Consider the following 23,839-nt stretch of genomic DNA (forward strand, 5'->3'; position numbering starts at 1 on the left):
TCCCCCCCATCCAGTGGGATGGGGGAGAAAATCAGGAAAAGAAGTAAAACTCCTGGGTTGAGATAAGAACGATTTAATAGAACAGAAAAGAAGAGACTAATAATGATAATGATAACACTAATAAAATGACAACAGTAGTAATAAAAGGATTGAAATGTACAAATGATGCGCAGGGCAATTGCTCACCACCCGCCGACCGACACCCAGCCAGTCCCCCAAGCGGCGAAATCCCTGCCCCCCCACTTCCCAGTTCCTAAACTAGATGGGACGTCCCATGGTATGGAATACCCTGTTGGCCAGTTTGGGTCAGGTGCCCTGGCTGGGCATGAGAAGCTGAAAAATCCTTGACTGTAGTCTAAACACTACTGAGCAACAACTGAAAACATCAGTGTTATCAACATTCTTCACATACTGAACTCAAAACATAGCACTGTACCAGCTACTAGGAAGACAGTTAACTACATCCCAGCTGAAACCAGGACAGCAATTCAAGCTATCAGCATGTTTATTTGTTTTTCCTTTTCAGCTATCCATCATCAGACAGGCTATTATTCATAATGAGTAATTTCATCAATAATTTTTTCAGTTATTTTTGCCTCTTCCTAATTTAAAAGCTATTCTGAAAGCCATTTCTGAAATGTTTAAGGCATGGTCACTGTTCTGAAAAATTTATTTCTATGAATAATTCTAGCATGTTTGTGGAGGTTAATTAAAAGTGTTCTGTATTCAGTAATTAGGCTTTGTTTTGATTTTACCTGCATATTAATAGATTTATTTTCTGATTATTAATTGGATAAGCATAATTCCGACAATCAGATTCTTGTCATATGCCATTTGTCTGCATACCTCAACATAAATGAACAAAGTTCAAAATAAACTTTGCAAAAGTATTTTTTAATCTTTAAGTTTACTTGTTTCTAGGTATGTGCAGACCATTGAATCTATTTACTGAAAAATGCATGGGGAAAAAAAAAAAAACAACCCTAAACTAAAACAAAAGAGGCATGAGCACATGAGTACAGTGGAAACAAATTACATGTACATATATGTAATTATATGCTATAAATAATAGCAGAAAAATCTGAGATACTCTTTTTTTTATTTTTTATGTTTTCAGTCAGAATCATACAGAAATAAAATCAAAGTTACTGTTATGGGGGTTTTGTTAAAGCTTTTAAATTATTGGTGTTGTAAAATTATAGATTAGATGTAGCTAGTGGTTCTGTGATTTAGGTAGAATTGAATGAAGCCTCAAAGCAGAAGCTGAGAAGTTGTGTCCTCTGCTCGAGGGCAGAATACCCTCCTAGAGGGGATGCAGCCACTATCCTGTGCCATGCTTGGGGAAGAGCATTTTGCCCACAGACATTCTCTTCTGCACTTACTTTTGCTGTCACATTGTACTCTGTGAGGTACTTGATAAACTTAAGTAGCTTTCTGAACATACTAGTAGTTTTTTCAGACGTTCTTCATAAATTAAGTTTTATTTCCCATTCTGCCATAGCTCATAAACATTTTTCATGGAATTCTGTGAAATATAGTCAACTTTCAAAATGGTTGCCATTTCAATTTCTTCATAACTAGAGCTGCATGAAAAATATTTGTAGTAAAAGTTTTCTTCTGAAAAGAAGATTTTTCTGTTTCTTATTATTTTTTATGCCAGTAGAGGTGAAACGAGACAAGTTAATTGAGGAAGTGGCTTAAGACTTCCACTAAATCTAACTCAATTTCATTGCATTGCTATAAAATCAGAAATTATTTCCATTCCATCTGCTATGTGACAACAAATATAAATCAGTTACTGTAGCTATCAAAGATAAGGTGGTTAAAGTTCTTTAACTGCATTTATATACCACAGTATATATGAGGGTTTGGTTCAGTTTTCAGTTTTGAGGGGGGGGAACCTTAAACTGAGGAAGTTCAGCGTTACAGCCCTGGTTCAGGGAAGTTACAATAGTCCTGTTATTCTCTGCCTTTTAATCAGATGTTTCATATTCAATACCAAACCGAGCTTACGTTTGCTGTTTTTTACTTTTAGATTGCGCTGGAAGTAACAGGTTAAAACGAGTAAGATTAAGTTTTGATCTAAGCATGACTGTTTTCTTCCAACCCAATGAACTTTCCACCTTACTTGCTGAGCTCCTTTTTCTCATACCTTCAGAGAGGGCTTTTCTTCCAAGAGTCAGTTTTCTCCTGTGTAGAAGTTCACTGGCCTTAGATACTAGCAGAATGTTCTTGCTACTGTTTGCCTCATCTCTTTCCTACTGCCTCACTGGAGAAACCTGGCTTGGGCACACAGGACCTGGAACATATCCATGAGTGGGCAGGGCGATCATAGTGGTGACATGTGTTAATACAGTCAAAGGTCCATACTACCAATATGACTATGAAGTGGATTTTCCAGGAAGTTCTTACTGGTAGTTACAATATGGGACATTTTGACTGAGGCTTTGCAGGTGTTTTTTTTTCTGGTGGGGTAGTGGGAGTAGCATATGGGCTGTCCAGGCTGTGAAGATCGGTAAGCCCTGTAGTGTCATTCTGTTAAAACTAATGTCTTCACAACTCTTACGCTTGGTCTTCATAGAGCTCCTGTAAGGTTTCCATGAAGTTTCTGCATTAAGACACTTGTAAATTTCTGTCTCCATTTTCATTTGTTTCTGGGGCTGACAACAGATTTTCAGGGGTGACACCATTCAAATAGAGCTACCAGTTGAAAGCCAAGGAGGGACACCATCTGCAAGCATAGAGATGCTGATGCTTATATGTTTCTGTAGCATTCACTTTTGCTTAGACTTAAAAGATCACAGTGTACTTGGAAGAACATTTTTCAAGGAAATCAATCTCTATTTCTGCTAAATGAGGTCAAGGTCTGTGAGTAATACTGGAGCTGTAGAAAGAGTCTCATAAAATTATATTTCATTAAATTAAAATTAATTGGGTGATTTTTTGTGGGGAAAGAAATATTTAACATAATGCTTAGCTTAATTTCTAAATAGTAAGGAATAAAAAGCTTAGAGCCAGTTTGAGTCATGAGAACTGCTGGTCAAGACCAGCGAAGACTTATAATCACACTGTCACTGCCATCATAGAAATAAAAGTATGGATTCTCTGGTGTGGTGTGCCTTGAGTGGACTGTAGTGCATAGAACTAAGAAAAGCCAGTTGCCTGGCTTGACAGTGAATATTGTCATTTCAAGATATGTGTAGAAAAGCTCTTGAGATCGTGAAAACCTGTAGTTCAGGCAATAATTTAACTGTGATTTCTGTCACAAAAGTCCCACAAGTCCCATGCTACAGAATTCCAGAGCACTTAAAAAACTGGTAGAAAATGAGTTAACGAGTCATGCAGCTGAGGATTGTGTAATGGTGCAAAGTCTGACTTAGATTAGCAGCTTCCATTAGATTGCTGTCTAACAGTCACTAGATGCTGAGGTGGCTCCTTTGCTTGGTCACATTAGTGTCCTTGCAATGAGGATCAAGTGCTTCTTTTAGTACAAGGATGTCCATTTTCACTATGTGACCACATTGCAGAGCATGAATTTACTTGACTTTCACAGGAAAAGTAGATTGCACACACTGAATGTAGGTTTTATCTGCTGATCACCTCATCCCTACTAGAAAAATAAGCCTTTGACATTCGTAACTGACTGGCTTGCAGGAATCTATATACATACCCGAAATCTCCCTATGTGTACTAGCCATTTAATGCTGTATGTTTTATGCCACTGTGGTAGCCCCTCTATTTTTATGACATGTCAGTGGGGTAGGAAAAAACATGTGTCCTATCCCTCATACTTGCTTTCTTTTGTAATCCTGAGATAATATAAGCAGTCTAAATCACATTGATTATCTGTAATTGCTAGAAAGTAGTAACTGTAATCCTTTCATTTTAAGAACTCTTCTGTGAGGAAAGCAAGTAAAAGATCCCTAGAGTTGCAAACTTAGGTGTAACAGTAGGGTACCCAAAAGAGAGCAACCCAGGTAAGTATGCGTTAATCTCGTTCCAAATTTTGGAGTATCTTCCTTTTCATCACCTTTCACTGTTCACCCAGCCCAAACAGCATTCTGTAAACTCATTGTAAGAACTGCTAAAAAAAAAATATTAAGGTCATAAAGTTCATCATCCTAGAGACTGAGGAGGATAAAATGCAACATCTAAACTTGTATATGAGGTATGTGCTTCAATACTGCCGATAGGACATTTATCAAATGATTCAATTTAATATATTCTCTTACATGCACATTATACAGACTTAATCTCCTGGTCATTTTCTTTCTGGGAGAAGAAAATGTTGATTGGCTGTTCTGAATTTGCAGTGGAATTCACAACAGACTCTCCAACCAATGGGCTCTGCCTTATTGAGTCAGAGAGACTCTGTGTCCTATACGACAGAAAAGGCAGGAGCAGTCTAATTACATAGTGTATTATTACTCACTGGAGCACATCAGAGTGTTTTAAAAGGTGACTGTTAATTGTGTATGCAAATGAGGAGAGTGGAAGAGCAGATGATCACAGTTTAGTATTTCTATTTGCAGAGCCAAAATTTTTGCATGCAATCCTGCTATTGCCAGTCGCACTCCTAACAGGATTGAAAAAAATCAGGCTCTGTGTGTCAAAATTTTGCTGATATATTACTGCTAGAATTCTTGCAGACCTTGTAATGTATTTAGATATGACTCAGAGATTAATTATGTGTTAAGTTCCTTTAGTGACTACAGTTTTAGTGACACTCCTAGTGAAGAAACAACTTGCTATTAGCCACAGAGATGAAGCAAAGAAATCCAAACCTTCAGGGCACATACTACCCTGGTACTGACCGCCACAGTTGCTCACAAAAAGCACATGGATGAAAACAGTCATGAAACATAAATGTGAAACTTGTCACCACAAGTATATGCAAACTAAAGGTTGTTGGATGCAGACAGAAAAAAAACCCCAACATCCATGTTTATGACATCGTTGGTGGGACGCCGATCTTCTTGGGTTTAGTGTATGCATACCATTCACAAGGGACTCCTCACAGATCAGCTAGAGTTTAATTACATTTTTTCCCCAGTTACTCCCACTTATTAATCTGCCCATGAACTTGGAATGAGTTTACGTTACTGGCCAAAACATTTCTCTCTATGACTCCCCACCCACTGTTCAAGGTTAAAATATATTGTATCACTCACCTGGTATGATTGCTGACATGGAAGCAAAAGCCAGAAATTCTCTTGAAACTTTTACCCAAGGCACAGTATCTTTCATATTATGTGCCAAAATGGGTTAGGAAGATAATTTGAGACCTCATTTTCTTCTGAACACCTTTAATAAAATGTGTGGGCAGATGCATTTTAGAATATGTGTCCTTTCATTGATGTCTAGATTTTCATTAATGTGACGTAACGTAACAGGCCATACAGAATGCCTGCAAAATATCAAGACCTTTGGGATAAAGCAACATGCTGCATGAGGAGGAGCATGTGGAAGTTTGATTCTTGGCATAAACATATCTTCCATGTGTTTGTAAAAGTCTGATAATCAGGGAAAGAAATTTCTCTGAGAACATTCCATAGCGTGCGAGTAAATAAATAAGCAAATACTGAGAATCTTTGGTGTTCAATATGGAAATGAGAACCTCTCTTTGTTTACCATAGAGCATAAAATGGGAGCACAACTACAAATAGTACTGCTAAAAAGCATAATTTATGCCCTCTCACTTCAAACAGTAACACAGCATTTCTTTGAAAAGACTGCTGTGGTCTGAGGTATAGGTACCAATATGGTCCAAATGTGTGTTTCAATTTGTGTGCATGATTAAAGGCCTTCCTCGCTCAGAGCTGTACATGCGTGACATTATGTGTTTACATTGCCTTCTACCTGTGTACCACCCCTTCCATTTCTGGGCCTGGCACAAAAATGAGGATTCAGAAGCATCTTCAATCTCACTGAATGATATCTTTGAAGAACCACGTTCACCAAATGTGCCATTCTGTCAGTTATCTTAGAAGTTATTGACCTTACACTTTACATTATGCATTATATTGTGCATATGGCAGTTTGCCTTGCTCTGAATCTTGAACTGCTACAACATAATCAGATTATTGAAAAAAAAAGAGAAAATTATGAATGTTGACTCTTCATGCTGATCCTATAAAATACATTTCAATTATGAAGGTTTGTAAGTTGCTAATGGCCATAAAGCATTTTTATTATATTAGTCATTTGGGGTTATTAATTATCCATTTTGTAATACCTGCTACATTCTCCTGTATTATTGACCTACTCTCTCTATACCTAAGTATGCATTATTTTAGTGAAAGCATTTGTTACCTGATTGTTTTTCACAGCTTCCTGTAAAATGTGAGAAATGTAATTCTGCAGTCTTGTGAGGTAAAATTGCAGGGCATGTGTGGTATATCAATAAATCTTTTACAAGAGCGAAGTTTTCACATATATCTAAGGGAAAGAATATGTTTCTTGAAGATGTGTTTTATGAATAAATTGGGAACACAGGAGCAGACAATATAGTTAAATAAAATTTGTTGAAAGTGTAGGCAATTTATGCATTCAGGTTTTGTTATTTTGCATGCATTTTACTTTAATTACATAAGAATTAATTACACATTTTTCTAGCCACTAAGTTATTCCAACAAATTGCTGTGCATTAGGGACACCATGCTAGCAACAAGAATGAATATATTTGTATTCTTCTTACCCAGGGCATCCTCAAGAAAACAAAAACAAATGTAACATGAATGTTGAAAGAAATAAGCATTCTTCAGCCTTACAATGCTGTATCTATTTAACATCTCATTTATTCCTATGCCATCAAGTGGTTTTGGTCTGCTGTCCATAGAATTGCTATTTCCACTGTTTATTAATATGCAGTATGTTCATCAATAATCTTGCCTTATTTCATGAGTAATTAAATGTTCCTAGTTTGGCCAAAAAATAACAATACAGTAAAAAATCTTAATTAGCTTTGTCTCAGCTATTCATGGCATGATCAGATAGCCCTGTCTCCAGCTGTTAATTGCACTAAACATTGACTGATAGGTTCAGCCAACACAATTATGGAAAATGATGCGTATTTTTTTAAAAATACTGATGGAATCAAAGGCCGTAGGGTGTTTTTTTCTAGATGTATATTAACATATTAAAGCAAGATTGAGGTGTGAGAATGATTTAGGAATTGTGTTTTTTTCTGTGCAGAAGAATTGTCCACTAAATATTTAAGAAAAGCACCACTCCTTTCTTCAATGCATAGCATATTATACTGATTCTTTCCCTCCTGGAAGGTGCACCATGGTACATTCTTGTTTTTTTTCTAATTCATTACACTTTCAGTACTGTAGCAGCAGTAATACAGTTAAGGTAAAAAGAAGCTATATTCTAGTTAATACTCATGTTTTTTTATCACAATTGACACATAATAAAATAAATATTTTCAATGGTGTTGCAGCAGAAAAAAACCTCTCATAATGGCATACACCAGTCTAAGAGTTACAAATAAACAGTTTTTACTCTCAATTTCAATTTCTCCCAGGTTTTGGAGCCCTTACCATCACTCCTTTTTGTTACACCGGTTGGTTTCTCCCTTTTGCTTTTGGTTTGGTTCTTCAGTCACTCTCTGGTCTTTGCTACTTCTTTTTTTCCTCCTCTTTTAAATCTGTTGCTCCTGCAAACTTTATCCTCCTTTTTTTGTAACTCTGTGACCTTTTGCTTTCGCAAGCATATTTTCTCTGTTATTCTCTGTATGTGTTCATCTGATTCCTCTTGGGCAGATCATCCTATCCATTTTCTGCTTTTTTCTCCAGTACTTCCTCATGGAAGATTCATTGACAGCTCAGACTCAAAATGGGTGTAGAACTAAATGTTATCTTTTTCTCCTAAACATTTCTACCATCCTACTTGCCATCCAAGCTCATACAGCAGTGCTTAGCCAATCTTCCTCCACAGTTTATGGAAAGCCTGTCCTTTTCTCTCTGTACAGACAAATGTCACTTTTCATGAGCTTTTTCACTTTTTAAGACTTCTTGCACATCCTCCTTAGCATCCATATTGCCAGTCCATCCAAAACATATGATGCTTTCATCGGTCAAATCATACTTATATCTTTTAAGCTCATCTTTATCTTCAAGATGTTCCACACTATTCTGTACCAGCCTATAAATCAGATCAAGTGCTTCCTCATCCCAGCCATTCTGCTCTATCAATATATTAAGACTACATATTCTTAATAATTCCATGACATCCCCTGTGCCTGTCATGACTTCACTATTCTGTAAATTATCAGTCCTTTCAGTTCTTTGTCTGCATATTTTTCCACAGTACACAAAAATGAAAAATTCGTAGCCATTCAGATAAAGAAAAAATGAAAATAAATCACTGGTTCTGGGCATATCCCACTTTACTGTACTTCTCCATGTCTTTCTCATATCCCTGGGGCAAGGTTTTACTATTTTTATCTTATATAGCACACTAGTCTGTTGTTAGCCCTAAGATAATTTATCAATCATCTTGAGGACTGTTACATGATTGTAAATGGATTTAAGTAAATATTAACTGGCTGAAGCCTTGTTTTCACAGGCCTTCCAGTGTGAAAAATATTCATAGATACCAGAGATTGGAGTATTTTTATTTGGTCATTACATCCTTTAGTGGTATTCTTCTTGACAGGATATTCTTGGTCAAGTCACATTTTCAATGAGCTAAATAATGGATCTACTACTACATCCCTTTGGATATTTCTCTGTTACACAGACTAATAGATCACTTTTTTAAAGGAGTTGGTAGGGATGTAAAATGCTCTTTAGAAGAGCTAGGAATTGTCACTACAGTGTAACTGACAAGTCCAGCTCTCGGAGTATATTATTTTTTGCTTTTAAAAGTGCCTTTGGCCATTCTCCTCTTCAGGTAAGCCAGTGAGCTCATCCATTTGGAATATTTCAAGTGCCTTTTGTGGTATTTTGAAAACTCTTTTTTTGGAATTCAGGGTCTCCTGAGAATGAACATTTTCTGCATTGCAGGGATCCAGTGAGGGGGAGTGAAATGCAGGACAGCCACACTAGCTTTGAAGCATATTGAAAAAACTCCTCTTTAGCTCACCACAGATTCAGAAGAAAATTTGAAATATGTTCTGATGAAATGCAGAGCATGCTTTTCCAGACTGACATTAACTTAATGCTATTTTAGAAAACTTCATTGTTGCCAATTTGCCAGTAAGTACAATGTCTACAACCTGTTAAAACATGAACTTTGTCTGAGAGAACACTGGGGGAACACTGTGGCAAACCATTTACTATGCATATCTATCCATACTCCAAGAAAGATCGCAAGGATGACATTTCCAAAAATATTATGTGATTAGCCATGTCGGAAAGGAATAAAGTAGCTGAGTGACTCCCATTTCAGTTGTCTGTGGTAGAAGAGGGCATCCTCCAAGGAGTCCTCTGCCCATCAGGAGCTGAGATGGCACCATGAGAATGTTTCGCCACATCTGAAACCCCATAATTTGCACATTAGTAGCTCAGAGATTGCAGTAGCAGTTCCATCCAGACTTTTGCTAGTGGTGAGAGATGAAATCAGGATATCTGGCTTCAAACAGAGTGGTTATTATTTCACTTGTGATGAAGATTTCTATTTTCAACTTATTGTAATCAGTAGTCTACAACACTGTGAGTTACTTCAGGGCCAAATAACTACAATCAACTATTAAGTGTTTAAATCCTTTACGCTGTTATAGCAGTGTGCAAGTTTTAGCTATACGAGTTCCCCTAATGGTAGAAGGAGTAGGTAGGGATATTTAAACACTGCTTAGTACTCTGAAAATTTATGGAAAATTAAACCAAGCCATGCATTATAAGAATAAGATTTTTTTTGTGAATAGGAGTGAGTAAACAGTAAATACAACAACCGCAAATATGCTGGTTATTAAACAGTTGGTTTGACTTCATTTTGACAGAGTTAGCATAATGTATTATTGTTTTATTCTTAATTTGAAAAGAGCTTACAGAAATAATGTTTTGATATTGTCTTGAGATGCTTACAGTCTAGGCAGACAACTTGGACATCAAGTAAAACTGCACTTGAATCATGAACAGATGTGCACTGAAGTCAGAGAAAAGTTTCCCATTAATTGCACCACATTTTGTATTTGGACCAAAGTAACCCAGAAAGTGATCTATTAAGGACATGATTTTAATTTTAACCTTTTTAATGCATTTATCTGGCCCTGAAAACGTGCAGATGAACAATTAAGGGCTCCTGGGAGGCCCCTGTCCATGAATGCTTTCAGGAGTAATGTTTTAGAGTATAGGTGGTGATACTTATCTTGCTGTGGATTCATGAACAATAGTGAACTTCATAACAGAAAAATTTTCTTGCATCTGTTTTCCAGCTGATGCAACAAGATAATTTTTCTTGTGATTATTTAGGTGTCCCTATCACTATGTGGGATATGGGAAAGATTAAGCGATAAAAAGAATCAGAGAATGTTCCAATTATTTTTACAATAAGAAACAATGAATGCTAAATGTGCACATGCTGGTTTTTCTCTTAGCTTGAATATCTTATGGCTTCTGTTGTATTTCATTCTTTAGGTCTTTCTCTGAGATCTGCCTGTTGCATAGCCATACATATTAGATGACTTTGGGACCTGCTTTACATCAGCAATGAAGGGATTATCTAGCAGCCGTAGTCATCATCATGGGGTTACGTGTGACCCTCCATGTGACAGTCTGCCACACCACCCAGACAGGAAGCCATATTTGTTAAACCCGATGGACCCCCATCCTGCAGACCACCCTTACTACACTCAAAGGAACTCTTTTCAGGCAGAGTGCATGGTGCCCTACAGCGATCAGATTGCCAGCAGCACGTTTCCCCGGAGGCACTACAGTTCCCACCATGAACTCAAGGATGAGTGTGCTCTGGTTCCCCATGGAACTGCCAACAAGACCAACCGCATTCCTGCCAACCTTTTGGACCAATTTGAGCGGCAGCTGCCTCTGAATCGGGATGGCTACCACACTCTGCAGTACAAGCGGACTGCCATGGAGCACCGCAGTGACAGCCCAGGGAGGATCCGGCATCTGGTTCATTCTGTCCAAAAGCTCTTTACCAAGTCCCATTCACTGGAGGGACCATCCAAGGGGAGCGTCAATGGTGGCAAAGCAAGCCCAGAGGAGTCGCAGACGATGAGGTATGGGAAGCGCAGCAAGAGTAAGGAAAGGCGATCAGAAGGTAAGCCCAGATCCAATGCATCAGGATGGTGGAGTTCAGATGACAACTTGGACAATGATGTTTGCATTTATCATGGCCCCAGTGGGGTCATGACCATGGGAAGATGCCCTGATCGCTCTTCTTCCCAATACTTTATGGAAGCCTATAACACTATTAGTGAACATACTGTGAAGTCATCCAGAAGCAATAATGATGTCAAATGCTCTACCTGTGCAAACCTGCCTGTGAATTTGGACTCCCAGTTAATGAAGAAAAGCTCTTGGTCCTCTACATTAACCGTGAGCAGAGCCCGTGAAGTTTACCAGAAAGCATCAGTTAACATGGACCAGACAGTGGTGAAGGCAGAGACGTGTCAACAGGAACGGTCATGTCAGTACCTCCAGGTACAGTGTGGAGAACTGATTGCTGTTAACTATGCTCTGCCTTGTCTCAGGTGTTTGTGGGGGATGGAGGTTTGCCCTGATATTTCTACTTTCCCAAGAGGTCACTGATCACCAAACAAGGGATAATGCTGCTGAAATGAAAAATAAATCTGCTTTTTCTTTTCTTTTTTTTTTTTTTTTGGCCAGCATTCAGTATTTCAAAGAAACAGTTCATATTGGAACAGGCTTAATTTTTTCAGGTGGGAAAAATAAGACCTTTCTGTGTTATTTTTGAATTTGTAAGGCAGTCACAGTAGGGGTACAGGAAATTTGATGTTGTAGTGCTTGCACTTAGCATTACAATGTCAATTAACTGAATGTTACCAGGATACAAATTCTTTGATTTCTGTAATTTCAAGATTTGCCTTCATTTACTGCTTATTTTATTATGAAAGCTTTTGAGACCCTTTTGAAAAACTTTGGGGTACCTTAATACTTTCTGCAGCAGGAAAACAACCTAATTTCCTTTTTGCCATAGAATATAAATTCTCATAAAACAGTTATTGTAATGTGTCCAGATTTGTTTATCTGGCTATTCCCGTTTCTCATGGCTTTGAGTCAAAAATAAAAAATCAAAAGGTTGAAATTATTGCTTGTTCTGATTATACATTTTAGGAGTACATCACCTACTCCCTCACAAGCTGTTTGCAGTTAATACAGCGTCACTATTTTTCACCAGTATTGTATCTTTAAATGTCAAGAATCAGATGTCTGCTCTTGGAGCTATCACACTTCCAGTGAATGTTTGTGGCAGGAACATGGATCAGAAAATTTTAAAACTGTTTCATTCTTAGGAGAGCTGTGGATAGCTTTTATGCACTTTAAACAAAGCACTTATGGCACATCTAAGTGTGTGTGTAAGATGGAACAACGTTGCGCAGAGAAGAGAGAAGACCATGAGGAAAAAAGAGGTTTGCTAAGATGATTTGGTTTCATTTTAATGTAGTGGGACTCTTGTGCATTTGTATAGAAACTGTAGCGAGTTTTCTCATATGGGTGCTTTAATAAGACAGTCAGCTTCCACATTCTGTTGTTTAAGTCAGTACGCAGAGAAAGCGTAGGAATGAGGCATCCGCATTTAAAAATTGATATTAAAAGGTTTTATTGAATGGCATGCAAAATAATTTTGAATGCCAGACTCTGGGATTCTAAGTTTTAAATGTAAAGAAATGGATCTGTGTATTTTCTCTTAATTGTTAGGAGAGTGGGGTGGGGGAGAGGGGGCAATACGAATGCTCAGTGTGTGTTTACAGCTGTGCGTATGGACTGGGGAGGGAGAGGGGTTTCAAGATAGCCTCAGGTTGCAACATTTTGGGGTGTTTTCTTTGTATTAAGTCTCTTTTGTCTGAATTTTGTGAGTGAGAAGAAATCGTAACTTTAGGCTTGATTGTTGTGGTTACTTTGGACCCTGAGATTTCTTTTGTTGATGTTTTTGTTTACTCCTTCAATCTTCCTCATGGGTTTAGATAAAATAGCTGACAATTCAGTATGTGACCAGATGGCTAGAAAAGAGCGAAAAACTGTGCCAGCATCAGCTTTAAATGAACACCTCCATAGGGACTTTTAGATAATGTTTAACTGACAGGAATAGACTCTTGAAGTGGAATTAGAGGACATTATCTGTGTCTGTATGAAAATATGTCCCAACAATTGTCATGGGCAAGAATTAGAATGACTAAGTTCTCACTTAGAATAACTAAATTCTCACTTTGTTTCCCATCCTCACTGGTAGTTTTATTTTGGTTTTCATTTCATTTTGTTTCATTTTTTTCTAATTGTATGCTTGCTTGTAAAAGCCAGGGAAATATAACTGGTTTAAAATTGGCTTTTTTTTTTAAAGAAAAATCTTAACCCGGCTTCAATTAATGTTGGAAATAATATTCAAACAGAGTAGGGTAGATTTGAGGAAGCAGGTCAGGATTATTCTTCTCTCTTGGCAGCTTGAAAGGATGACAAGTGGATATAGGTATTAAAAAGGCAGTCTATTTTGAATGTATCCCATTGCCTTTCTTTTCACTATATCACTTATCTTTTTATACTACAAGCCCTTTGGGGCTTGGACTTTGTTCCCTTTTGTGTTTCCATAGTGTCCGGTACAATGGGGTGCAGAACCTAATTGAGGCCTTTTGGCTGTCCTGCAATATAAATATGTATTAACAGCAGCAGAGTATTACTCCATTAGTGCGCTGCAGAGGTATTCTATATATCTGTTATTTTCCTGGTGACCTTCTCATCATTGTACCAAAAGGCTGACGTCCTATGTTAGAACAATTAGAAATGCACTAAATTAGATGAAAGTTGCAAATTCATGACAATACTGGACAACTCTGATAATTTAATTTCATTATTATGACACTTCTTTGTTGCTTTATTCAACTCATTAAATGTTACATAGATGCTTTTATCAACTCGTTTGTAATTTAAGCTGTTGTTTATGGTCCAGGACATAAACTCTCTGATCCTTGAAAGAGGCAACTGTTTTGTTCCTGCAAATTCAATGAAGGAGTGATTTTTTTTCAACTTAGGGTACTCAGGATATTTTTCTTTATCCTGATAGATCTGAGTATATTGGAGATTACAGATGGCACTGACTTCACATTTGCTTGTAAGAGCTTTTATCACAAAAGTATCTGGATTAATTCTCAGTGTAAAGACATGGAAATAACAAACAATTATCTCACTTGGTGTGGTATTTTCCACATAACCATTCTGTGGAAGGAATTGGCAGTAGTTTGTGTTACAGATGGGCTTATTTCTCATAATTTGGAATTTGGATTGAGTGCAGAGTCCCTCTGCATTGCACAGTCTTTCTTTACCCCAGCAGGCTCCGCTTCCAGCCAGGGTGCTAAGGTGCAGTATCCGTCCTTGGAGGTCTAGGGGAGGCTTGGCTCAACACTATGCATCTTCAGAAAGAGATATTAGCTCCCAGACTAGTCTAACGACCATCAAGCAAACCTTTTCCTCTTGCCTGCATTTTGGGAATGGAATTGTATTTTTCTCTTCTCTCTATTTCTCCTTTCAGGAATGAGGAGCTGGATAGTAGAAAGATAAGGTCCTTTTTTTGAGCTGCTGCTTACTTCAGGAAAGTGCTTTTGTTTGATCCGGGTTTACAGTTGGACTAATTTGAAGGAAGGTGAGAAGGAACTGTTCATGTTTTCTCAAAATTCTTCTTCAAAATGGTTTCCCTCCCTTGAGAGAATAATTTTTAAAGCAGTGGACAACCTCTACTTTGCTAGTAGCTTATCCTGTGGAAAAACTAAAATTAAGCAAAACTATCGAAGGCAAAATGTAAGCAGCAGTGCTTTTCTGCGAACAATAGGGTCTAAATACAAGGGCAGATATTTTGGACACTCTTTTTTTTCTATGAATTCATGATTGTTGAAGCTAATAGAGTATCAAATACACTGCAGAGTTTGTCTCTGATTATAGTTTTCCCATTCAATGTTCCCTGTAATTACTATCCCCATTGTCCTTGGTCTATTCATTAAGAGATGAAGAAAAATACAAAGGATGACAGGTTTTGTATTATTCCTCTTTTTTTTCTTATGTGGGTCAGTTATATGTTTTCTTTTGGTCCCATTTGATGAGGCTGAAGTCAGTTGTGTCAGATACTTGGGGCTGAGGATGGAGATTTTCCTTCTGAAAACTGAAGTGCAGTAGGTGGGGACGATGGTGCAGTCGAGTTCTGCATTTGCATCGCTTGTCCTTTGGTGGGAAACTGTAAGAAATACTATAAAAAAATATAAGCCAAGTTCGTCAGTGTAATAAGCATTTTCTGGCAGCAAAGGGATCTGGTTTGTACTGTGCTCAGTTTCCTGTGTGAAGGTTGTCTGTAATGTGCATTATTATATAATGTGTAGTGTTAAGAAAATCATAGTTAAAGCGATTTGTTTTCCAGTCTCAGGACAAGGCACTTCCACAGTTTCTTAGGATATACTGCTCAATCCCAGTCTCCTTCTGTTGCCTGTGTCCACGGATGGCCAAATAGAGGGCATCGCCCAAGGTCAGGGTGCTAATAAGGACCAGTATCTGTTATATGATTTGTTAACGTGGCATGTTAAATTACAAAGTGTTTATCCTTATAACACAGCAATTTATGTTAGATCTGTTATACTGGGCTTATCTATGCAAGTCTATCTGCATTTTCAGGTAATCTCTACTTTTTCCTCATTTGTAGCGTTTGCATTTCTGTCACAGCTACCACATTCAAATTAGTCTTTCAGTATGTCCTTGTATATATATACATAAAAGTTGTATTTTAATATCCACTAATATTGATCTTCCATTTTTCATACATCTGAAGACCTGCCTTTTTTTCTCTTATTCCATTATATATTGAAAATGAATGAAGTGTATATTATTTCCCCTTCAATTTTCCAGTCAGAACTACAAAGCATATGAGTTTCAAATTTTTTTACCGAGCTCATATGAATCATACTTTTTGGTAAAGCTAGTGAAACAATTTGAACAATTGTGAAATAAAATGTCAAATGTTATAATGTATTATAGGCCAGCTTCCAAGTAATGGAATAATCATGAAAAGGTTTGGAAATTCGTAAATGTTCATGAGTTTTAAAATAAACTAGTATCTAAGAACATTAAAACTGAAAAAATGTCATTCACAGAAAGTTAATTTATTTCAATTTTTAAATTGTGAGCTTGGTAATATGAAGGATAAATAAAGTTAGGGAATTTTGGGGCACTTGGAAAATATAAATAAAGCACAAAATAGCTTATTTACAAAAAAATATATTAATAACAAATAATTCCATTGAACCTACATCTTGGTCATTTAGCCTACCTGCAAACCTACTCAAGATGTCTTTACTATATTAAGACAAATATGTAGGAGAGTATTTCAGGCTAGCCATCTTCCTCATCTTTGCGGTCCTTTAATTTACCTGAAAAAAAAAAGAAATTGTCCACTGAGTTGGTGAGAATGATCTTGCCACATATTTCACTTTAACAACTGCTGTGTTCTCATTCATTTAATTAAAATCTGGACTGACCTTTGGTGTCTGAGTAATGCAGTAATGGGGGCCACCTAAGTACTAAGAGAGCTGTTCTACAGCAATGTCAGTACTTCAGATTTAGCTGCAGTTTTATCTGCCCATGTTCCTTAGCTAATAATTTTATATCCTTTAGTTTTATCACCATCTGTGACTTCTTAGTATTGAATATACTGGCACTGATCTTATTTTTCTAGATTAATTTGAATTACTGTTGGTTCATTCTGTTAACATCCCTACATTCTAATAGCGCACCCATTAATGAACGTAATTCTGGCAGCTGGATCCCCATTTTGTGTTGCTAGCTTACCATATATAGGATTTAGCAACATACTTGGGTGATACTACATTACATACACTGTTATGTCAGAAATGTTTATGAAAATTATGGCTGCACAAAATAGCTGGCATTTGGTATCTATTTCAGTTCCTTCATGGGTAAGATTTGACTCAGTCCTGGATCTGTAGCCTTAAATATCTGGAGTGTTCTAATATTATTTTCAGTCATTTCACTGTTAAAAACAAACAAACAAACAAAACCACCACCAACAACAATCTTCAAGACAAATCAAGTCCAGCAAAGAGGATCATTTCAATCTGTGTCTGAGTTTGAAATCCTTAACTTTTATTGTGGAGACATGCAAAGTAGGTGGGGAAAAAAACACTGTGCGATAATACGTTTTCCTCAGTCACTGCAAAGTAATAAGGAATATTTCCCCTACATCCAGTTATTAGTCTTTTTTGTTTCAAGAATGGAATTTGTAATACAGCTTTTGAGTGGGGAAATACTACAGTGCCAGAGGAGTGGTTTGAGCTCGGGGCAGCTGGCCACAGTTTCTGTTCTGCCTTACAAATGCTCCTGTGCTGTGTTTGTTGCAAAGCTGAGCTTCTGTCACTAGTGAATTAGCAACAAGAATATGAATCTGTTGTATATTGTTTGTCCTTTCATCCTTTTACCCTGAGCCTGTGCAATAGACTGTCTTGTTTGGACTTCTGATAAATATGTTTCTCTCACCAAAGGCTAAGCAATGTGCGATGCAGTTGGATAAGGCACTGGGACAGTTCTGATGGGCCAGGGCTTCCAGAGACGGTCTTTGGATTGTCTCCAAGAGTCTTTTATGCAAATAAGTTTGTGTCTTATTTTGCTTTACTGACATAACCCCAGCCTGCTAATCAGTTTGTTAGGAAATCTTTGAGATTTCCTGGTCTCTAGCAATTCAGTTCCCAGCAGATGAGAGTCAAGACCATGACCTTGATTTGATATCCAATAGGACACTAATATAGGGCAGAGGTGACACTTTGGAGTCGCTGAGAAGACACGCTGATGTTCTAAAACTGGGAAAGTTTCCTTGGATCCGAGTGAAAGCTTCTTATGCAGGTATATTTCATTGATGTAATCCAAAAGAAAGCATTGTGGAAGTTTCGGTGAAGTCTGTCCACTGTACATTAAAATGTGGCAGAAGCTAATAGCCAGCTGGAGATGGTGGCTTAACTGCATTACTTACACCTGCTGCCTGTGAGAGCACTACATTAGCAAAGCACCAGATATTATCCAGTTACAGTCAGCCAACAGAAACAGCATAAGGGTTGTTTCTCAGAATGCTCTCCCCACCACATCTGTTTTCTTCCAAGGATACAGATTCAGCTACGTGTTCTCCATCCACAAGCCAGTTGCCTGCTGGCTTCTTGATGGTGGGCTTGTGGTCATATGTAGTGAAAGAAAGGGAAAATGACATCTCATTTAACAGTATTGGCATCTGATGCCAACTAGTCACTGTATGCAGGTGCTGAAGTGATGATTAGGGAGAGAACTGATTCACTCCAAAAGAAGGTATCTAGAAGTGAAAGAACATTTCTCCACTGCTAGTCACTGAAAGTGCCCTTTCAAGGATTGGTATTCATGTTAACAGCCATCCTGTCATCCTTACTTGGGCAAGGAGCCATATCTCATTATAGTCAACTGCACTGAAAGCTTCAAGGGTATTGAGAAAGATGAGAATGAATGTCTGCCCTCTGCCACAGAGAGAGTATCATGCATGAGTATCACTGAAGCAGTTTTAGTCTGAGGTCCTGGCCAAGAGTCCTGCTATATGACCTTCAGTTATGTTTCCTTCAGCTAACAGATGTGGTACTTGCTGTTTGGCTTCCTTTCTGCAGAATGTGTTTGGGGGTGGCAAACATAGAAGGCTCTTGGCTCAAGTCACTGTATCCACGTGGCCCTCTTCACGGTTGGTTGGATTTTTTATGCGTAAAGCAGGAGGAGAAAATTGATCTGGAATCAAGATGTGGTTGTTTTGTGGAGGAGACCCACATTCCTCTTCATAAAACAGGATGTGAATCAGATTGACAAGCTAGTGGTCAAGGCACCTTTTGATGAATGAAAATGATAAACTGGAGTGGTGCTTGAAGAATTTTGTCTATTGACTTACTCTGTGAGGATTCATACTGTTTTAGAAGACTGCAAAGTACTGTTATGTGAAGGAAGATTGCAATTCTTCACATTGCTTGTTCAGGTTTGATGCAAGGTGTGGGAACTTAGGATTGAGGAAGTAATGTTCTATCTTGGACAGGGTCTTTGTCTTGGCTGTTAATGCTCTTCATGTAAAATATGGAGATAAGTCAGCTAAATTAAATGAATTTATAGTAGAACCTGATTGGTGAAATAGTACAAGCTAAAGCAAGTGTTGCTGTAGATACTGAGCATATGAAGTTTGTCCTAAATAGAAGCAACCTTCATATCTGCCTTTTTGAAAACTCTTGAGGCTTATTAAACATATATTGTTCTTTAAGCTTTCTAAGGCTTCCTTTTTTTTAGCGTACTCCAATGATTCTTAACACATGCACATTGATAGAATGAAATGCTACTCATCTTTATTGGTCTGATTAATTCAATATTCATAAGTGCTAGGAATAGGCTTAGTAAGTGGAAGATGGCAATTGAAACTTCCTTAATAGCAGGCAGAAGAGGCATAATAATGGCTAAGAAAACCAAATTGCATGGGTTTGAAAATCTGCAGTGAGCAGTCATTAAGCATTGTTCTTCAGTTGTGTGATTTCATTTCAGTAAGTATTTGCATACTAATAGAAAGCTAGAGTTACAAGTCTACTGCTGTGAGCGATGGTTAGCCACTCCTTCCAGTCCTTGTGTTTACTTCTACAGTCATCCACATTGCTTTGGCAAAGCACAGGGAGAAGCTTCAATGATTTCAGCTGCACTAAACCAAATCAAACTAGAGATCAATAATGAACTTAATTTGCTATAGAGACAGTCTGTTTGCTATTTCATCCAGCAAGGTAAGTTAATAACAATTTTGAGCAAAAAAGAAGGAAATTAGATATTCTAATTTTATTGTTTAGAAATTGAATAAAAAATGGTTTTTTACCTTTGATCTTACGTTCTGGGTTTATTTCGCATACATTATGTGTGAGCTTTTGAAATTAATGTTTGAAAACTGGGGGGCCAGTATACCTGTTTGCTTAGTTTCTTTACTTGGGGACCTAGAGTATCTATTAGAAAAATCCAGTTCCTTTATATCAAAAAACGCATTAAAGGAATTGACCAGTCAGTCCAGCCTGGCTAATGTCGAAGTTTGAACACTTCCAGAGCAACATAAATTTAGTTAAAGATCAGGACATGTAATCTATACACTAAATGAAGCTGGATCCAGGTAAGATGTTGGGTGGTGTCAGTATTTATCTGTATAATCTGTTCTGTTTACAAAAGAATCTGATATCTGCCTTTTAATCAGAAGAAAGAAACTATAGTCAGGCTTAGCTTTCATACTTCTAACAAACATTTTATTTCTAGGTGTATGCCCAAGTCTTCAGTTTCAGTAAGTTTCCTGGCTCAGAGGCCTTTGCTGAATATTTTCTACGTATTTTCAAGTAATAAAAGTGTTCTGTTTTTCTGCGCTTTTTGTATAAGTTAAATGCACTCTTGATTTTTAGGCTTGTAAAGAAGGAATTGTACATGATTTTAAAGATCATTTGCAGAATGAAATGTTTCCAGGATCTCTATAACTTTAATAGTGTGAATAATAGCAGTTCTATTTTAATAAAAACAAGGATTTTCATTGTTAGATCTGAGTTTAGCTCTCCCCCTTTTTCATGAGAGTAAAAACAGTCATGCAAATGATGTTCCTGCTTGATACTCTGATACTGAAAAAAATGGTATTGCCAAGGTAATTGGATAATGATTTTCTTAAAAGCATGAAACATCTTTATCTCAGGTATGTTAATCCTAATGCCATTAATCCTCTAAGGCAGCAGATACCATGCATATGTACTTGCATGCAGTGTGGTATGTGACCTTGCAAGACATAATATTGGCCATCCAAAGTAAGAGCCTGTGGGAAAATTTGTGCAGACCACCTGACTGAAAAAATAAAAGAGCTGGAGGTTCACATAGACACTTTTCCCAGCATCTTTCCAGATCAACAGAAGGAAACACAGTACAGAATGTTTAGTACCATATGTACAGAAACAGAATGCATGAAATAATCTGATCAATTTTATTTTTGCAATTTGTAGTTTTGAGAGGGCTTTATGTTTTACTTTTTTCCCATGATATGAAACACTTTACTGTGACAGTAAATTGCATTGTTTGCTAGAAGCTGTTACAGCCATTCCTTCTAGGCACCAAAGAAAGCACTCTGAAAATCAGGTCACTTCTTTTAGCAGGTATTGCTTGAGGTATTTGACTACAGGCACAGAAGTATTAAAATGTTGACATTATTTTATCTGCCTGTATTTTCTAAACAGCAAAATAGGTACAATGAAAGGAAATGCTGAGCTTTAAGGGTTGTTTGTACTACTCAAGTTATACACAGACAGTGCTCTGAGATCCTTTCATAAAAAGTATTACAACTGTTAATAGCCAAAGCAAAAATCTACTACTTCTAAAGCATTTCTTTACCCTGCAAGTGCTCTCTACCAGTTACACAATGTCTTACTGTTTTCTCCTACTCCAGCCTTTGAAATCAGGGTTTCTAATTCTTGTGAAACTGAAACAAGATAAAGGTGAACTGGACCCAAATTTCTTTCCCTAATATTCTCTTAAATACTGAAACCTTACTGAAAAGAAAAAAAAAAAAAAAGAAAAAAAAAACACAAACAAAAAAATCACAACAACAAAAAAACACTCAGCCTTAAATATCTGCAAGAAAACTGGGCAAACTATTTAACTAAAGTAGCTTTTTAATCAAATAGCCATTACATTCTTCTACTGCAGCTTTGTCTAGGCAGGCAAGTTAGTTTGTACAAACACTCTAACTTCCTCAATGTGTTAACTCAAATTAGAAGCATATCTGGGTTGGTATTTTAGACTGTTCTCTAGATCTGGATGTTTTTCCTAACCATAGCCAACCTTTTCTCTTTGGCATATACAGGGTTTACCCTTACACCCATAACGTGGTAATGGCACTTGGATTGCATTTGTATTATTTCCTTTGGTTTTGCACATGCAAGTAACTCAGTACACAAACCAGCCAGTGGGTTTGTGGCACTCCCTGAGACTGGTGTGCCCTGGTCTCTATGTTAATAGCTCAGCTTTCTTTTTCTGCAACTAGAGTGTTCAAAAGGTGGAAGAGCTACTAAAAAGGTAGCATGCTGTACTTCAGTGGTTGCTCACTTCACTGAGTAAGCACAGCTCAAACTGGAAACTTCCTCCTGATCACATCATACAAACTGTGGCGCTAGAGCCAGGCATTCAAAGGCCATCATGGTATACAGTGTTTGCATGTGTAAATAGGAAGTTCTGTGGTAAATTCATTGCAACCAGCTTTCAAAAGTTAGCCTATCGTATCTAAATAATTTTGAGAAACTTTGGGCTAAAAGGTATTGTACTTATGTATGGGGTTATTGATAATAGAACTCAAGAATTTCAGAGTTATGGTGCCCACAGCAACTATATCTCATCACTTGTATTGCACCTATAAACTACAGCATTAATTTTAACAGTATGTCTATTATTTAATAAAACTACAAGTGTTCAGCTTGCCTGAATTATGGGAGCTGTATGAGCATTGTAACTTTAACTCCACTGACTTTTTCTCAGTTAAAGACACCAACCTTAACATTATATTAATATATTTTATTTAGTGCATTAAAGATTAATTCACTAACTTCTTTTAATGAAAAAAGCCAAGATCTTTAACTAAAGCATAGTGAATAAAATATTAATCAGATTAAAGTGCACGTCCTCTGAGAATTCACAGATTTTCTACATACTCTGACTTAGACATCTAATATCTGCCTGAAAACTGATCAGAAATACGCTATTACAGGTTTTAAACTTCTGACTGAAGTCCGAGCATGTCATCAAAATGTCAGCAGAGCTTGATTTTACTAAACCTGTGTTAACTTCTTTTTTGTACATGACAGACTTGAAAAGTCAAGGTTTTACAGTTGACAGGCAGGAACTGTAGGTTCCAAAATGTATGTGTGGGGCGGTATGAATATAGATTGTATTTTTGCTGTTTGATGATGCTATAGGCCTAGAACCAATGCAAGAATAATACCTGAAAAAAATATTACCCTCTGTCTGTCATAAGTGGCTGGAGGAGGAGTGTAAAATGCTCCATACTCTTGTATGTCAAAAATCAGAATCAAACCCACTACCAAGTATTACCTTCATTTGCACTTTACAAACATATATACACCGGGAAAGCATCAACTTTCCAAATCTGGGGTTTAGGCATAAACTTAGAAGCCACAAAATTGAATTTTTTTTTTATTTTTTTTTTTGTTACGTGGAAACATATCAGAGCTGTATATTCAATCCTGTTCCTCCAGTGGGTTCTCTTAGTACTTGGTACTCTCAGTCTGTAATACTGCAATTCTTAGAGTCTTACCCTCTTCGAGAAGAATATTTTAAGTGGTTTTAAGTGTATTTATTCAACTGCTTCCTATAGATACACAACTCTGCATGCCATTGTTCAATAAGAAAATTGTACTTTGAAATATATTCCTGCCTTAAGGAACTTATATTCTTGAAGCCCAGGCAAATTAAAAAAAAAAAAAAAAAAAAAAAAGACAGGAAAACAAAAAGAAAATGGCAACAAACTTACAAACTTTGTGTGCTGCTGGAAGATAAGAATTTAAATGTTTCACAGAAGTAGAGTTACCAGAGTCATTAACTAAAGGATATTTAAAGAAAACATGGAAATTTACTTTAAAAAGGCA

The 23,839-nt window shown here is 37.1% G+C and overlaps 1 protein-coding gene across 7 annotated transcripts in view; it reads left to right on the forward strand.

The window, feature by feature from the left end:
• Positions 1–23,839, forward strand: part of DLGAP1 (DLG associated protein 1) — a 440,736-nt gene that overhangs the window by 285,023 nt on the left and 131,874 nt on the right. For 5 of the 7 annotated variants that reach the window (XM_069779082.1, XM_069779083.1, XM_069779084.1 and 2 more), the window contains one exon: positions 10,584–11,609. In XM_069779082.1, coding sequence (XP_069635183.1) covers positions 10,656–11,609 — 954 coding nt within the window. In that variant the 5' untranslated portion in view covers positions 10,584–10,655. Of the gene's footprint in view, positions 1–10,583; positions 11,610–12,276; positions 12,560–19,827; positions 19,952–23,839 lie in introns of those variants that run through there. The other 2 variants (XM_069779087.1, XM_069779088.1) reach the window with 2 other exon arrangements.

Source organism: Haliaeetus albicilla, chromosome 3 (genome assembly GCF_947461875.1).
Source record: "Haliaeetus albicilla chromosome 3, bHalAlb1.1, whole genome shotgun sequence".
Classification (NCBI taxonomy): domain Eukaryota; kingdom Metazoa; phylum Chordata; class Aves; order Accipitriformes; family Accipitridae; genus Haliaeetus; species Haliaeetus albicilla.